Source organism: Pipistrellus kuhlii, unplaced genomic scaffold (assembly GCF_014108245.1).
Source record: "Pipistrellus kuhlii isolate mPipKuh1 unplaced genomic scaffold, mPipKuh1.p scaffold_m20_p_2, whole genome shotgun sequence".
Classification (NCBI taxonomy): domain Eukaryota; kingdom Metazoa; phylum Chordata; class Mammalia; order Chiroptera; family Vespertilionidae; genus Pipistrellus; species Pipistrellus kuhlii.
The window spans coordinates 170,507,124-170,525,029 of record NW_023425515.1 but is presented as its reverse complement, the minus strand read 5'-3'; the positions used below and the strand labels follow the sequence as shown (position 1 = coordinate 170,525,029).

The 17,906-nt window shown below is 46.1% G+C and overlaps 2 protein-coding genes across 5 annotated transcripts in view; one reads left to right on the top strand and one right to left on the bottom strand.

The window, feature by feature from the left end:
• SMAP2 (small ArfGAP2) overlaps positions 1–2,550 on the top strand; it is a 48,317-nt gene extending 45,767 nt beyond the window's left edge. For all 3 annotated transcript variants that reach the window (XM_036444146.2, XM_036444145.2, XM_036444147.2), the window contains 2 exons: positions 925–1,820; positions 2,078–2,550. In XM_036444146.2, coding sequence (XP_036300039.1) covers positions 925–1,319 — 395 coding nt within the window. In that variant the 3' untranslated portion in view covers positions 1,320–1,820; positions 2,078–2,550. The remainder of the gene's footprint in view (positions 1–924; positions 1,821–2,077) is intronic.
• Positions 2,551–8,482: 5,932 nt separating this feature from the next.
• LOC118722556 (cytochrome b-c1 complex subunit 6, mitochondrial) lies at positions 8,483–17,897 on the bottom strand. Of its 2 annotated transcripts, none has more exons than XM_036444150.2 (4): positions 17,724–17,897; positions 12,984–13,007; positions 12,115–12,276; positions 8,483–8,682 (listed from the first exon to the last, which is right to left on the bottom strand). In XM_036444150.2, the coding sequence occupies exons 1-4, from the start codon at positions 17,775–17,777 to the stop codon at positions 8,650–8,652; spliced, it is 273 nt and encodes a 90-aa protein (XP_036300043.1). In that variant the 5' UTR covers positions 17,778–17,897; the 3' UTR covers positions 8,483–8,649. The 2 variants fall into 2 exon arrangements, with proteins under 2 accessions (XP_036300043.1, XP_045440749.1); XM_045584793.1 differs by lacking the exon at positions 17,724–17,897 and adding an exon at positions 13,109–13,126.
• Positions 17,898–17,906: the final 9 nt, after the last annotated feature.

Sequence of the window (17,906 nt, the reverse complement as noted above, 5' to 3'; positions counted from 1 at the left end):
AAATGTCCTGGGCTTAGGAAACGTAAGGCATTTTGCTTTGATCGATTGTTCCTTCTGTTCTCTGCCAGAGGCCAGTCTCCGTCTGATTCAAAAAGAGGCCCTGAGCCCACTGCCTCTTTTCTCCCCACAACGTCCCTCTCAGGCACCCAAGACTCGTTGGGCTTTTTGTGTGCCTTCCTTTGTCATCTGAACACTCTGGCTTCTTTATCTTCTCCCTGAGCGTGCGCAGGCGCTTTCACTGGCAGCAATAACTCTGCTGGAGACCAGGCTGGGCGCTGGCAAGGCAGTTTCTCTGTGCCCTCGGGGCTGTCGTCGGCAAATGAACAGTCAGCCCCTTCTTTTTAAAAACAAACAAAAAATTATTTATTTATTTATTTTTTTAAAATACATTTTATTGATTTTCCACAGAGAAGAAGGGAGAGGGATAGAGAGCTAGAAACATCAATGAGAGAGAAACATCTATCAGCTGCCTCCTACACACCCCCTACTGAGAATGAGCCCGCAGCCAAGGTACATACCCTTGACCAGAATCGAACCCGGGACCTTTCAGTCCGCAGGCTGATGCTCTATCCACTGAGCCAAACCAGTTTCAGCAACAGTTGGCCCCTTCTGTTTAGGATGAGGGCTTGGAAGGAAAAAACAGTAACTTCTCATCTGTTTTTATGTTGTCTAGCTCCAGGATTCCTTCTTTCCCTCCCCAACTGTGACTAGTCTCTGTCACTATCTCTCTTCTGAAAAGTCCTTCATTTATGTGGCCTGGTGCCCTGAGATGCTCTGTTGAGGTTCAGAGCAGTTAAGAACCATCACAGAGTTCTCCTTTGTCTCGTTCTGCCCATCCCACTGACAGAGGACTCCTGCCCTGCCTTTCGCACTGACTGGCTGCGTGCCCACATCCTGGTCTGACGTCTCCTCTCTCCCTTCCAGATGACCCAGCAGATGGCTGGGATGAACTTCTGTGGAGCCAACGGCATGCTGAGCTACGGACAGTCAATGAACGGCGGGAACGGGCAGGCGGCAAGTCAGACTCTCAGCTCTCAGATGTGGAAATGAGAACTAATCATCACCCGTGTGGCTGCCGCTCTCCTCTGCCCTCCCCTCCCCCCTTTCCTCCTCCTACAACTTTTCACGCCTTCCCCTTTTCCTACCTCTCTCCATTTGGTTTAGAAATTGCTCAGTCTGTCATTTGGGGTTTGGCATTCTGCCCGCCCAGCCGCCTCCCAGACACGCAGACCTCTCTGTTGTTTTATATTGTACGTGTCCCCTGGCCATCCCCACTCCCTCCCCGGCGGCCCCAGTCCTCTCCTGCACCAGCACCTTAGCACCTGTGGGCAGAAGGCACTTACTGTGGAAGGTTAGACCTCCAATCAGATTCCCAGAAGGGTCTAGATATAGGTTTTGTGTTTTAGGCCAAGAGGGGAGGGTTTGGAGGTACTTCCGTGTGTGAATAACTGTTTCTACATATTTAAGTTATTATTGAAGAGGGAGGCATCACGCTCCCATGATTTGTGGGAATGAAGAAAGTGCTGAAATAAAATCAAATACTTATACTGGGTCTTAGATCAGGTTGGCCCCTCGCCTTGGGGAGATACAAGCCCCATCTATGAGGATGAGCAAAAACGTCCCTCCCCGGTCCCCTGCACTGCTTTCTGGATCTGAAGCCTCAGGACTTGCTGCTTAAGTCAACCTTTATCAGCACCAAAGACTTACGAAGGTCCCTCCCAAAACACAGCCCTTTCCTGCCTCATCCTGCCTACAGTGAGACCTGGCCCCACCGTTAGAGGACCAGCCCTTCCGGAGGGAGTGCAGAGCTTAACGCCTGTGTGCGTGAGTGTGCGCGTGAGTGTGCGCGTGTTTGTGCGCGTGTTTGTATGTGTGTGTGTGCACGTGTGTGTTTGTGTGTGCATGCGTGCACACGTGAGTGTGCGTGAGTGTGCGCATGTTTGTGTGCGTGAGTGTGTGTGTGTGCATGTGTGTGTGCATGTGAGTGTGCGCATGTGCGTGAGTGTGTGCGTGTGTGCGTGTGTGCGCGCGCTTTTGTGTGTGTGTGCGTGAGAGTGTGTGCGTAAGTGTGCGTGAGTGTGTGTGTGCGCGCGCGTGTGTGTGTGAGTGTGTGTGTGTGTGTGTGTGTGTGTGTGTTTTCCACCTCCCACTCTCTCCCCATCTGCTCTGGGTATTTTTGTTTTTGGTTTTTCAGGTTTAGGTTTACAACAGAGAGAAATTAATTTATCAACAGCCTAAAACTGTTGCCAGTTTTTCTTACAGTTAAACAAAGAATTACAGTCTCATTGACGGCTCTCTTTCTCCTTTCCCCTCTCCAACCTGCTAACCACCAGTCCATGCCTGTGTGTCCCGGGCTGCTCTGCTCCCCCACCAGTGCAGGTGTGTGAGGCGGAGAGCCGGGCAGCTTCCTCTCAGTCGCTGTCCACCCCACTGGAACATTAAAACCAGAACACGTTGCTTAGAAGCTTCCAGCTGTGGGAACCGCGGCCCCGGTTGCCTTTCTCCTGTGTGCGTGTAAATTCCTTAATAAACATCGCAGGGAAGCACTGTCTGCGTGCTGTCGCTGTGTGTCCCTCTTGGAGGAGGGTGAGTCCCACCCCATTTCCTGCTCTCGGGGGCCAGTTCCCTCATTTCCCGTGTGGGGCAAACCAAAGGCCCAGGTCGTCAGAAAGGGGCCTTTATCCAGCAGTGTCCTGGGCTGTGAGCTGAGGAAGCTGGAAACCTGCACCTGCTGGAGTCACAGAAGGTGGGAACTGGAAGCATTTCCCCTCCCTGCCTCCCCGCCTTCCTCTGAGTACACCTTGTGAACTTCCAGATGTGCGAGGACAGCACAGTGGCTAAGAGAGAAACGTGGATCAGGCTGCCGGTATTCATATCCCTTCTTACTGTGTGACCTGGGCAAGCAATAAGCCCCCTGCCTCGGTGTGAAATAGGCTGGTGGTCATGCTCAGGGAAAAGGAAGCAGTTCCCGGGGTGCGCATAGCACAGTATGGAGCCCTTATCAAGCGTTAGCAAGTGGCATGTGCCAGACCTGTGTTAGGCATGCATTCACTCAACAACTGCTTAGTGTTCACAGTGTGCCAAACAGTGGCTTAGGCTCTGAAATAAAGTAATGGATCGAAACTCCCCAATCTTGCCGGAACCGGTTTGGCTCAGTGGATAGAGCATCAGTCTTTGGACTGAAAGGTCCCAGGTTTGAGGGCACATCCCCAGTGGGGGGGGTGCAGGAGGCAGCTGATGTTTCTCTCTCATCAACGTTTCTAGCTCTGTATCCCTCTCCCTTCCTCTCTGTAAAAAAATAAAAATATATATATTTTTAAAAACTCAATCTCATAGGGTAGTGGGTAGGAGAGGTGGACATGAAAGTACAATGATTTCATTCCAAACACCAACAATACAAGGTACGTTAAGGGGGAGGAGCGGGTATGGGACCGTTTGAATGGAGAAGTCAGGAGGAGGTGCCATTTGAAATGAGGCCTGAAGAAGCAGCCAGCTGGGTGGGCATCTGGAAAAGGAGCAGACGGACGAGGTCAGCGTCTGTGCTGGAAATGGTTGGGCTGGAGTGTCGGTCTGGGAGCTGTTGGAGATTGGCGGTCGGTAAAGCCTTGAGCCGGGGCTGTCACCTAAGAAAACCCCACGAGAAGAGGACTGAGCCGGGGACCCATTGGCTTTAGGATTTGGAAAGGAGGGATCAGGAAAAAAAACATTTGACGTAGTCCCACTCTTCTGCTCAGTCTCCTGGGGCAGTAGACCTAGAGGAGAGGCAGTAGTTGACCAGTGGGTGGAGAGGAGTATTCCAGACAGACAGTAGGGTGTAAACAGAGAGAGCCCTATAAGAGCACAGAACATTCAGAAAGCACAGCATGTGAGTGGGGGCAGGGGGACAGGTCACGGGGGCTTCCTACTCCCTAGGAAGGGCTTTAGCTTGAAGTGTGAGCCATGGAGAGACATAGATTTGAGTTCTAGGCAGCTACAGAGAACAGTGTGTTTGAGGGGATAAGTAGGGGACAGAGGAAAGGTAAGGACTGAACTGGGGTGCGGCAGAAGGGGTAGGGAGAATGGAGTGGCAGAGAGCAGCCATTCATGAACTGCTTATGAGGTTATGTGAGATGCTCAGAGGTCTTTCATACCAATGCTGAGATGCGTTTGGGAAAGATTGCTTGTTGTGTTGCCTCTTGTGCATCTGGAGTATAATATCCAATAGTATGGCTCTGGAAAGTCTTGTGGTAAAGACTTTTTACAAAATCAATTCTTTCTTAGTGCAGTTTTAGGTTAACAAATCTGAGTGGAAGGTCCAGAGACTCCCCACTCACCTGCTGCCCCCTCCCCAACCTCCGCTTCTTTTGACCTCCCACCAGAGAGACATTCGTTACCACTGACGAGCCTACTCTGACACAGCGCTATCGCCACCAATTCTCACTTACAGTAGGGTTCACCTTGGCCTGCATGCTAGGGGTTTGACAAATGTATAACAACACCAGCTCAACGTTATAGAATCACACAAATTAGTTTCCCCATCCTAAAGATCCTGTGTGGCCTACCTCCTCACCCCTCCCTCCTGGCACCCACAGATTTTTTTTTTTTTTTACTGTCTCCATAGTTGTGCCTTTTTCAGAATGTCCTATAGTTGGAATCATGTTACAGCATTTTGAGATTGGTGTATTTCCCTTAATAATATGTATTTAAGTTTCCTCCATGGCTTTTCATGCCTTGTTAGCTTGTATACTTTAAATATATTTTACTGATTTTTTTACAGATAGGAAGGGAAAGGGATAGAGAGTTAGAAACATCGATGACAGAGAAACATTGATCAGCTGCCTCCTGCACACCACCCACTGGGGACGTGCCTGCAGCCAAATACATGCCCTTGACTAGAATCGAACCTGGGAACCTTCATTCCGCAGGCCGACGCTCTATCCACTGAGCCAAATCGGTTAGGGCAATAACTCGTATATACTTTACAACTGAACAATATTCCTTCGTCTGGGTATACCACCGTTTATTCACTCACTGAAGGACATCTTTGTTGCTTCCAAAGTTCTGGTAATTATAAGTAAAGTTACTACAGGGAAGAGGAGGGGACAGATTACCAGGGAGAACCAACGACTTAGATAGTGCTTTATTTCCTAAACTACAGGAAAAATAAGCAGGTGATTATTATATGGATCTTTATACTTTTTAGCATGTTTTAAAATGATGCTTTATATAATAGAATATTTATGTGACAAGGATTAGAAAATATAAACTACTAAAAAATAATTTTAGGGGTGGGGGAAAAATAAAATAAAAAATAATTTTAAAATAAGTTACTATAAACATTTGTATGCAGGTTTTTGTGTGGACACAAGTTTCCAATTCATCTGGGTAAGTACGGTGGAGTGTGATGACTGGATCGTATGATAAGAGTGTGTTTAGATTTTGTTGGTGGGGGGGGGTCCCAGAACCCACTACCTGGACCCTCTACCTCCTTGACCTCCTTTGCTCTGGCTGCCAGGCCAGGAAGAGGCCCAGCCTTCCTGCACAAAAGCAAGCTTTGAAGCTGGAGGGAGGGAGTGAGGAAGGAGGGGTCACCTGGTGTGTACTTTTGGATTATTTCTCAGAAATCTGCTCTTCCTCTTCCTCCTCCTCTTCCTCCTCCTTCTCTTCCGACACCACTGCAACCAGGCGGCAGCTGGGGGAGCCACCTGTGAGCCAAGCTGAGTTGTGGGGAGGAGTGGGGAGAAGGGACCTCTGCTCCCCCTCTCTGAGCCTCAGTTTTGGCATCTGGAACAGTGGTCACCAACCGGTGGACTGTGAGGTCTCAAAGGTTGGCAACCGCTGATCTAGACTATGGGCATGACAACCCAGATGCTGGCTCCTGTCAACCCAGGTGCTCCAGGAAGCGGAGGTCAGGCTGGACTCCTCAGGGGGAAGGCCTGGGAGGTGAGGGCGGGGCTGGGGCGCACGCTGCCTCATCCTGCAGCTGGTAACCTGGTGGAGTCCCGCTGTTTGGGGCGAGGGCCTTATGTGGAGAATGCCCTGCCTCCCCTCCCTGTCGGTGGCTCAGATTATTTTTCCTGGGTCTGGCTTCTGCCACCTGTCTCCCTGGCAGATTTTGTTTTACCTGGAAGATAAATTGATGGGAGGTCTGCAAACTGGCTAACTTCCTGCATTCGCTCTGTGAGACGTGGCTCTGCCCCTGTGCCGCCGCCTCATCCAGGTCCCTCATGCCACCCTGCCTGCCTCGGTGGCAGCATCTCTCATCCCCTGGAGCCCCATGCAGCACAGCACCCTCAGCGCTCCCTGCAGTCTGAGCCCCAGCCTGCAGCTCCAGGGTCCTTAAGCCAGGCTGGGAGGGGCCGGTGGGGTGACCCCTTGGACAGTGGGTGTAGACACCAGGTGGGCACTTTGCCCACCCTACCTCACCCACCGCCCCTCCCAGATGTCCTGAGCATCAAGTCTGTGCTGCTGTCCAGCTCCTGGAGGGCTCGGCCTGCGCAGTGCGGCCACCAGACAGGACCCTCTGCAGAGTGGCAGGCAGAACAGGCCTCTCCGGGCATCTGGATGCCCACCTGGCCCCAAAGCCCTCCTTCAGCCTCCCACCTGCCCCTTCTAAAGGGTAACCAGCTGTGGTTTCAGCCCAGCCCAACCCAGCCGCCTGCCTTGGGAGGAGGCGGCAGAGGCTGTCGCCATCTGCTGTCCCGTTTCTGTTACTGCAGAAGGTAAGGGTCATCCCTGTCGCCCAGCCAGTCCAGCACATCATTCCCATTTCACAGCCCAGAGCCATTTGCTTTTCTTCAAAAGCAGAAAATTTGCTTTTCTTCATTGCTGCCTGTAGGTGAGAGTTATTTGTCCCATTACTGTCAGCTTTAATCCAAGTAACTGCCTGCCAAGCTTCTCCAGTGTTCTTTCTCCTTTTGCAATTAGTATGTATCCCTTTCCTCACCAAACTTTCAAGTGATTCAATTATTTGTATTAGTACAGATTCATGGATCCTATTTTATTCAATGAGATGTAATCTAATGCTTTCATCACACACACACACACACTTTTTTTTTTTTTTTAAATCTTTACATGAGGATTGAAAAATGAAACTCCAACCAAGCTACCCTCTCAGGGTTGTCATCACATATTTTTTTTTAATATATTTAATTTTTTACAGAGAAGAAGGGAGAGGGATAGAGAACCAGAAACATCAATGAGAGAGAAACACTGACCAGCTGCCTCCTGCACACCCCTTACCGGGGATGTGCCCACAACCAATGTACATGTCCTTGACTGGAATCAAACCTGGGACCCTTCAGTCCGCAGGCCGATGCTCTATCCACTGAGCCAAACAACTTTCAGCTGTCATCACATATTTTGATTCTCAAATTGTCCCAGATTTTAATAGTGGTTTTGTGTACTTTTTTTTTTTTAATATATTTTATTGATTTTTTACAGAGAAGAAGGGAGAGAGATAGAGAGCCAGAAATGTTGAGAGAGAAACATCGACCAGGTGCCTCCTGCACACCCCCCTCCAGGGATGCACCCACAACCAAGGTATTGTACATGCCCTTGACCGGAATCGAACCTGGGACCTTTCAGTCCGCAGATCGAGCTCTACCACTGAGCCAAACCGGTTTCGGCGGTTTTGTGTACTTTTGACATGTTCCTATTGCTGAGTACTTCCTTCTTTCTGGAACAAAATGATTTCTCTCGTATTTTTCCTGCGTAGACCTGGAATTACCCATTTCTCCAAGGGGCTCTGGTTTCTTTTATTGGAGAATCAAGGCCTTTGTGGGCTGAGCTAGGGAAAACACATATTCTCTGCATGGATACATACTAGCATATATATTTACTTACATTAAAATCTGCATTTATTTAGTTTATACCGATACCTTAACTCTGCTGGGTTCATTTTTGTTTAATTGATTTTTTACAGAGGAAGGGAGAGAGATAGTCAGAAACATCGATGAGAAACATTGACCAGCTGCCTCCTGCACCCCCCCCACTGGGGACGTGCCCACATCCAACACACATGCCCTTGACCAGAATCGAACCTGGGACTCCTGTCTGCAGACTGACGCTCTATCCACTGAGCCAAACCGGTTTTGGCAAGGTTCATTCTTTTTTTCCCTTTTCTGTATTTGTAATTTCATTCTCTATTAGCTCCCATTATCTTCAATATCCCACCTACCCAGATTCCCTTTTTCACCCTGCTTAGACTCCAATACCCCTCCCTACACAAATCTATTCCCTCTCCTTTGTTTTTTTTTTTAAAGAAAGCAACTATACTAGGTGATGGGTACAGAGGGGTTATTATCCATCCTTTTGCTTGAAATTTCAAATAAAAAATCCACAAAGGACTTGTATGTATGCTGCATGCATATAAGCCTAACCATGGACAACAGGAGGGTGGGGACATGTGGGGAGGGGTTTGGGATGGGAATGGGGGGAATGAGGACAAATATGTGATACCTAATCAATAAAGAAATTAAAAAATAAATAATCCACTTAAAGGTTTGCAGATTACTGGACTTTATTAAGATGTAATCACTGCTAAGTACATAGAAGCAACTTGCCTAACCAAAATCCATGAGGTGTTCACATGAACTTGCAGTTACACAAATAAGAAACAAATGGCATCTTCAAAACCACAAGGAACTCAAGGGTGATTAATCTGCATATTTATTTCAAGCTGCTGAAGAGTTTGTGGGCCACCTAGAAGGAGGAAAGAAAAGAAGTCATTAATTGGCAGCTTTAATGTCATGGCTTACAGGGTTCTGTATGACCTAGACTGGTCCTGTCCCTTCTCTCATGATTCCCCTTCTCACATACTCACACCCCTCCTGAGCCACAGTGAACTCCCTGTTACCTGAATCTCCCTTCTACCTGGAACTCTCTTTTCCACTTGCTTTCATCTTTTTCTTTAAAACTTAAGTTACTATGAAAGCCTTCTCTAAATAAGCCCTATTTCCACACAAATCTGTTCCTCCGTCTTCCCCACAGAAATGTATACCTCCCATATCATAGTGCTTATCAATTCCACAAATATACAATTCTAAATGCCAGGTATCGTTCTAGGTGCTGAGTTACAAAGGTAAACACAATCTCTCTGCCTCTTATGGATGGAACTTGGAGATAACAAAGAAATATAATATACACATAAGGTCACTTCTGAAAGTGATAAATCCTGAGGAAAGTAAAAAGATGCATCTTTAAATTCTGGGTCAGTGAGACCACCCTAAGATGGTTAAACTCAGAGACTTACCAATTTACTAACTGTTCTCTGGCTCATAATGAAAAAGAGACCCATCTCACTCCCAGATGTTGATCTAGTGCTTTTGCTCATAAATATAACCATTTTTAACAATACATTTTTGTGGTATTAAGTACATTCATACTGTCCTGCCATCATTAATCTCTAGATTCAACTGAAACTCTGTACCAATTAAATAATAATTCTCCAATTTCTCTTTCCTCAAACCTTGGCAACTCCCATTCTAGTTTGTCTCTATCAATTTGACTACTTTAGGTGGGTATCTCATATAAGTGGAATGGTATTTGTCCTCTGTGATGGATTCACTTAGTATGTCTTTAAATTTCCTATTTTGTTTATCCATCTATTAACGAACACTTGGGTTGCATCCACCTTTTGGATATTGTGAATGCTGCTATAAACATGCATGCATAAATATCTTTTTCAAATCCTTGAAAAAAGTCTCAGTTCTTTTGGGTATTTACACTGAAGTGAAACCGCTGGATCAATACAAAAATTCTATGTTTAGAGTTTGGGTAAAGTGCTTGATTTCCTTTTTTTTTATTTTTGAGAGGGAAGGAAGAGACAGAACAGATTTGCTGTTCCACTTATTTATACGTTCATTGGCTAATTCTTTTTTTTTTTTTAAATATATTTTATTGATTTTTTACAGAGAGGAAGGGAGAGATATAGAGAACTAGAAACGTCGATGGGAGAGAAACATCGACCAGCTGCCTCTTGCACACCCCCTACTGGGGATGTGCCCACAACTCGGGTACATGCCCTTGACCAGAATCGAAACTGGGACCCTTCAGTCCGCAGACCGACGTTCTACCACTGAGCCAAACCGGTTTGGGCTTTTTTTTTTTTTTTTTTTTTTTAAGGTATGTTGTTATTGATTTCAGAGGGAGGAAGGAACAGGGAGAGAAAGAAACATCAGTGATGAAAATCATTGATTGGCTGCCTCCTGCACACCCCCTACTGGGGTTGAGCCTACCACCTGGGCTTGTGCCCTGCCCAAGAATCGAATTGTAATCCTCTGGTCCATAGATCGATGCTCAAACCACTGCTCAATGGCGGGCAGCTGGCTGATTCTTACATGTGCCCTGACGAGTGAAGGACCCCGCCACCGTGGTGTATAAGGATGACTCTCTCACCAACTGAGCCACCAGGCCGGAGCCTTGATTTCGTTTTATTGCCAGAGAATATTTCACTATATGGATATATCAGTTCATGGACACTTACAGTGTTTCTACATTTTGGCTATAAAGAATAATGCTTCTGCTGAGCCAGTGTGGTTCAATGGTTGAGCATCTACCCATGAACCTGGAGATCACAGTTCGATTCCCAGTCAGGGCACATGCCCACACTGCAGGCTCGATCCCCAGTAGGTGGTGTGCAGGAGGCAGCTGATCAATGATTCTCTCTCATCACTGATGTTTCTATCTCTCACTCTCTCTCCCTTCTCACTCTGAAATCAATAAAAACATGTGTGTGTGTGTGTGTGTGTATATATATATATATATATATATATATATTTTTTTTTTAAATGCTTCTATGAAAATTTGTGTTTTTATGTAGACTTTTTTAAAAATATATTTTATTGATTTTTTTTACAGAGAGGAAAGGAGAGGGATAGAAAGTTAGAAACATCGATGAGAGAGAAACATCGATCAGCTGCCTCTTGCACACACCCCCACTGGGGATGTGCCTGCAACCAAGGTACATGCCCTTGACCAGAATCGAACCCAGGACCCTTCAGTCCTCAGGCTCTATCCATTGAGCCAAAACGGTTTCGGCTGTAGACATGCTTTCATTTCTCTTAGGTATATACCCGAGTAGAACTGATGGGTGACTCTATCTTTAATCTTTTGAAAAATGAGTTTCCTACAGGCTTTACCAATTCACATCCCATCGGCAGTGTTTGAGGTTTCCAATTTCCCCACATAGGCCCATACTTGTGACCCACTTTTTTGTTAGGAGTCAACCTAGTGCAGCAGTTGCTAACCAGTGGTCCGCGAGGTCCAAGAGGTTGGAGACTGCTGATCTAGCGGCTGTGAAGTAGTATCTCAGTGTGGTTTTGATCTGCATTTCCCTGATAGCTATGGTATTGAACATCTTTTTTTTTTTTTTTTTAATATATTTTATTGATTTTTCACAGAGAGGAAGGGAGAGAGATAGAGAGCCAGAAACGTCCATGGGAGAGAAACATTGACCAGCTGCCTCCTGCACACCCCCTACTGGGGATGTGCCCGCAACCAAGGTACATGCCCTTGACCGGAATCGAACCTGGGACCTTTCAGTCCGCAGACCGACGCTCTACCACTGAGCCAAACCGGCTTCGGCTGAACATCTTTTCATAATGCTTATCAGCCAACCAGTTTTAACATAAGCAACCATATCAAACTTTGCCTACCCTATAACTTATTATTATTTTAATGTATTTTATTAGATTTTTTTAGAGACAGAGGGAGAGTGTACCTATCCTATAGAAAATAACTTATTATTATATGTCAGAAAGCCAAACAAGTTTACTAAAAAAAAAAAAAAAATCCTTTTTGGACCAACTGCTATGTAAAAGACACACTGGAGGATATAAATTGTTTTAAAGAACAGCTGTTACTTAAAAATACAAAATCCAGCTTCCCCACTTTTTAGCAGTACAAGTTGGGATATCGTTTATCTTCTCTGAGTCTCGGTTTCTTATCTGTAACATGGGGGTGATATCTGGCTCAAGTGAAAGTGGTAGGATTACGTAAGATTACGTATGTCAAGTGCCCAGTGCTGTGCCTGACGTATATTGGGCCACGATAAATGCTAGGGTGAAAAGATTGTCAGAACCAAGTCTTCCCGGCCCCTGTAAGCTTCCCCCTCTCGACCGGAGGCTGACTTACACAGTGGTCCCTTGCATGCAGGAAGTCAAAGAGCTCCTCCGTGCAGTCCTCCTCCGTCTGTGACCTGGAGGAAACGCGCTCATCGCAGAGCGCCAGCCGCTCCCGAGCCTTCACACATTTCTCCAACTGCTCGCAATGCTCTCTCACGGTGGTCAGGGGGTCCTGATGGAGAAACAAACAAACCAGAAAACAAAATGGGGTTTCAGGAGGCGATCTACAAATCATATGCTTTGATTAATACAACCACTAAACCAAGGTGCTGCCTAATTACCATGCAGAAGGCTAGCTGGCAGAGCCATGCTGCCACCAGAAATGGCAGAATAGGGTCTCTCATTCAATTCTGATGCTAAGAAGTAGGAAAAAGGTTCACATTTCTGCCTTCCAAGGCTGCCAGTATGTGCTGAGAGCCTCAGTCCTATCTGAAATAAGACGATAAAGGAAACCTGGCCAAACTTGAAGTAGATCTATAGGAGGCCTGACTTGTTAACATAGCATTTGGGATTATGTAATGTCTGTGAATTTCAATCTGACAGCAAGGCCTATCCATCCCAGCTAGAAAGGCAGTGTTAACATAGAGAAGGGTCGCCCAGGGAAAGATCCTTTCAGAATTCTTTATTAAACCACAAAGACAGAGTGCCAGGCTCTCAAAATGCTGCTGTGCTCCCTGACACAACTGGAGAAGCCCCAAACCCAGAAAGGACCAGCTTCCCAGGCCACACCCCAAACACTCCACTGCATAGGAAGCAAAGCCTTCACCACTCCCACTCTCTCCGAGCTTCAAACACAAAGACTCTTAAAATGGCTTCAGAGTTTTAGGAAGCTCAACCTTCCTTTTATTGTGACGGTTCCAAAACAAAGACAGGTCTTACCACTAATTCCTCCTCCTCTTCCTCCTGCAAAAGGAAAACAAAATTAATGTTAGCAGCATTTTTATGACATATGTATTCCCAATCATATTTATCTTGTAATTATTGATGACAGACATTACATTAACCATGTTTTAAAATTTCTGTATTTTATGATGTTTTGACATTTTAGGGGCCCTGCCAATCCTAGAGAGAGGCCCCTCCCAGGGCAGCTAATTTCTAGGGAGTGCAACAACTCGCCTGGGGACATACCTCTCATATGTAAAACAACCAATCCAAATACCTAACCAACAACTACTTACTTAGCTAACTCACCCACACTACACCAAATATTGCCCCTGCCCTAACCACCCCAGGGCCTAACAACTAGGGACCACCCCCTAGCCCAGAAGCCTCAGAAACGATTCTATCCAATCCTAAACTTGCTAAAGCTTACCTACTCCTCCCCTTAGAAACCAAGGCGCTCTCTCCTTTCCCTGCTTCTTCTGCTCCTGAGTGGTCTAGGCACTTCTCTACGTGGCCCTATGTGGTATGGCCTTACTACTTTTAAGTTCTTTGGTGAACTATCTATAATAATAAAAGCGTAATATGCTAATTAGACCAGACAGATGAAAAACCTTCCAGATGACTTCTAGACAAAGCTGGAGCTGCCAGGGCCGAGGGCAGCCACTGTGGATGCAAGGGCTGTGCCCCTGCACAAATTTCGTGCATCGGGCCTCTAGTAAGTAATAAACTCTTCTTCCAAAAACAATCCTCTCAATGTCTGTAAGCTTACCATACCGTGTTAAAACAAATCCTGGGTACACTTCAACAAAGACATACTATCTCACTTTCATTAGCAACGACCTAAAGCAGCGGTCACCAAGGGTGGCCCACAAGGCCCGAAAGGTTGGCGAATGCTAAGAATTCACAACACTATTAAGTGTATAAAGCACTCTCATATGATTTGGTTAATCACAACAGCGCTAAGGGACTTCCAGTCGAGAGATAACACTAATTAGACATTTTCTGATATAAATTCAAGCTGCCGGATGTTCATATGGAACATTAAAAAAAGTATTTTGTTCTGCCCTAACCAGTTTGGCTCAGTGGATAGAGCGTTGACCTGAGGACTGAAGGGTCCCAGGTTTGGTTCTGGTCAAGGGCATGCACCTTGGTTGCGGGCACATCCCCAGTAGGGGGTGTGCAGGAGGCAGCTGATTGATGTTTATCTCTCATTGATGTTTCTAACTCTCTCCCTCTCCCTTCCTCTCTGTAAAAAAATCAATAAAACACATATTTTATAAAAAAATATTAAAGAAAGTATTTTGTTCTAAATTCTGGTGAGTCCCATTATTACTAGAAATAGCTAAATTTAGTCCTTACATTCTAAAACCAAGTTAGGAGAAAAACTAACATTTTTTCCTAGATTATGAACTTTTGAATTGTGAATATGAAAATGGCCAAACCAACACTCTTCTTTAGCCAGAGCTTAAACTAAAGATGGTTACAGCTGCTACTTTTTGGCTTGCAGAACTCCCAGGGCTCTAAGTAGACTATCAATATAAGATGTCTGCATGTCTCCATCCACAAGCTTGGAAACACCAGGCCCTTCCTATTTATTTCCGATTCTGGTGCACAGTCTCAAGATTAGTTTTCTTTCTTCCAAAGAGAACAATATCAAAAAAGATTCCCTAAGGGAGCATCAGCATAGGCCTAAATCTGGGGCAGAAGAGTCTATTTGATCAGTATTTCAACCTGTCATGCATGTGTCAATTTTTGGGAGAAGGGAAAGTGTAGAGAGTGCCTGGGAAGGCACAAATGCATTTCTTTCTTTTTTTAAAAAAAATATATATATTTTAATTAATTTTTTACAGAGAGGAGAGAGGGAGGGTCAGAAACCTCGATGAGAGAGAATCATCGATCAGCTGCCTCTTGCACAACCCCCATTGGGGATGTGCCCTTGACCAGAATTAAACCCGGGACCCTTCAGTCCACAGGCTGACGCTCTATCCACTGAGCCAAACGGGTTTCTGTGAAACCAGGACCTTTCAGCCCGCACATAATCTCCTTTGTCTTGACATTTAGTTAGACTTCCTATTTTTTTTTTTGCTGTATAAAATAAACTCGCTGTATTGGCTCTGGGTCCCTGTCCCTGTCAAAGGACTGTGGTCCCATCCAGCCCCAGCTTTTTCCTTCCATCTCTGTGTCTGTCTTTTTCTTTCATTTTCTCAATCCCCAGCAGCCCCTACTCAGGAACCAGGCCAGTCTCTAGCCGTGTTGGACATGGAAACCAGAGAAATATTTACAGGGAATACTTCCTGTAAAGAAGGCATAGAAGGAAATAAAAGAACTAGCTCAGCCATCCCTCAATGTCTCCAAAATTCCAACACAATCTGGCTCATTCTCTACCTGCCCTTCAGAAAGGACCAAAACAAAGCCCATGACAGCTGGGAGGGGTAAAGGAGTTCAACTGTAACCCAGGCCATTTATTCCCACAAATGGCAAAGGCCTCACCTAAACATGAAGATGCTGCCCTAGCCCAGTGGCTGGCAAACTCATTAGTCAACAGAGCCAAATATCAACAGTACGACGATTGAAATTTCTTTTGAGAGCCAATTTTTTTAAACTTAAACTTCTTCTAACGCCACCTCTTCAAAATAGACTCGCCCAGGCCGTGGTATTTTGTGGGAAAGCCACATTCAAGGGGCCAAAGAGCCGCATATGGCTCGCGAGCCGCAGTTTGTCGACCGCGGCCCTAGTCGGTTTGGCTCAGTGGTAGAGTGTGGGCCTGTGGACTGAAGGATCCTGGATTTGATTTCAGTCAAGGGCCCATGCCCAGGTTGTGAGCTGGATCCCTAGTAGGGGGCGTGTCATTGATGTTTCTATCTTTCTCTCCCTTCCTCTCTGAAATCAATAAGAACATTTAAAAATAAACATAAAGAGTTATTTAGGAGGTAAAATTCTAGTTTTCCATTAAATAAGGTTTCTTGACTTTGCTCTTTAAATAAAATCCATACTAGCCGAGGCTGGTTTGGCTCAGCGGTAGAGCATCGGTCTGCGGACTGAAAGGTCCCGGGTTCGATTCCGGTCAAGGGCATGTACCTTGGTTGCGGGCACATCCCCGGAAGGGGGTGTGCAAGAGGCGGCTGGTCGATGTTTCTCTCTCATCGACGTTTCTAGCTCTCTATCTCTCTCCCTTCCACTCTGTAAAAATTCAATAAAATATATTTAAAAAAAAAAATAAATAAATAAATAAATAAAATCCATACTAAAAGTATCTTTAAAAAACAAATCACATTCTGCCTGAGTTTAGAAACCAGAAATTAATTATCTTAGGAGCAGGACCTTTACGTCATTCCCCTATTAGCAATACTATTACATGAATTGTGCTGTGTCTTTGGTAATTTTGTGACAAAGGTATCATGGCTTGTTTTGGAAAAACAAATCCAATTACAAGTCTGGTTATGGAATACTTCCTGTAAAATTTCCAGTCAATGAGAAAAACCAACATCACACGAACTAAAAAGATTTAATCTCTCAGAAGACCTCCATTTTCTTAAATTTAAAACTAACTACTTATTTAATTTTTCTTTCTCATCTACCACTGCAGTGAGCCCTACTGAAGAGTCTAATATTCTCCCTGAACTTCCTAAGGCTGGCTCCACATCTTTCTGGTTCTCTTTCTGAAAATAATAAGACTAGGAAAAATTATGGGATAAACTAGTTTCTAACTAATCTGAACCCATAAGCACAAAACTGACAGAAGACAGGACATGTGATTGGAAACAAACGCTAGCTGGCTTCTGGACGGCTGCAGAGCATTGGGGCTAAGTCTTAGCTCTGAACCTCCTCTCGGTTCAGTTCCTGGCTCCGGGATTCACGGGCTGTGTGTCCTTAGACAAGATGCTAACCTCTCTACGCCCGACTCCTCCTCTGTAACACGGCAGTGCTAGTAGCTACTACCTCATAGGATGACTGTGTGGCTTAAACGAATTAGCACACTTAGAGCACTTGAAATGGTAAGCAGTCAATCATTATCAGCATTCTTACTCTGGAAAAGAACACATTCCTACATTGTCCCCCAAAAAAAGGTACCTTCCCCCAACCCCCTCAAAGGAAAAGAAACCATTTTTTTCACAGAAACGAGTGGAAAGGCAAATCTCTGGAACCTCCACAGAAGATGTGGCAGCTGCTCCTGACCTGAGCTGCTTCCCCAAACACGTCAAATCAAGACACCCGACTGACTGAAAATATAGGTAGCATTTTAATGGTTTTTAAGTGTATGTATATATATATATATATATATTTTTTTTATTTCAGAGAGGGAGATGGAGAGATAGCAGCATCAATATTGAGAGGGAATCCGTTGATCGGCTGCCTCCTGCCCGCCCCCTACTGGGGACCAAGCCCGCAACCCAGGCATGTGCCCTTGATCGGAATCGAACCCGGGACCCTCCGGGCCGCAGGCCGATGCTCTATCCACTGAGCGAACCGATCAGGGCTATAGGTGGTATTTTTACAAGAGTAGTCAACACAGCATTTTCGCTTTCGTTAAACCTTCACCATATCCATAGACGAGGAAGGTCGAGGCCCAAAGACTCTTCACCTCCTTGCCCAAGGTCACTCGGGGGGTTCTGGGGGCCAAGGGAACCCGCTCTCCCTTCCCTGCAAACTCCGGGGGGAGGGGGGTGGAAGCAGGGCCATGAGGGCCCGGCGTTTTGGCGGGCTGGGTCCTGACCCTCGACCGCCGCCTCGCCTCACCTCCTTGGGGTCTCCGGACCCGGTCAGCATCCTGCGCTCGTCCTCCAGCCCCATGTCCGGCTGCGGTTCTGGATTGAACAAGAGCGACAACAGCAGCGCCTACTCCACTTCACAATCCAGAAGGACTCGCAAGGGTCACTCGCCGGATATCCGGCGGCCTGGCCGGAAGTGCGGCAGACTCCT

Coding starts and splice junctions, on each gene's coding strand:
- LOC118722556 (XM_036444150.2), bottom strand. CDS start 17,777: ATGGGGCTGGAGGACGAGCGCAGGATGCTGACCGGGTCCGGAGACCCC. Junction 13,008..17,723: donor GGTCCGGAGACCCCAAGGAG/GTGAGGCGAGGC, acceptor TTCCTTTTGCAG/GAGGAAGAGGAGGAGGAATT. Junction 8,683..12,114: donor TGCATGCAAGGGACCACTGT/GTAAGTCAGCCT, acceptor TCCTCCTTCTAG/GTGGCCCACAAACTCTTCAG.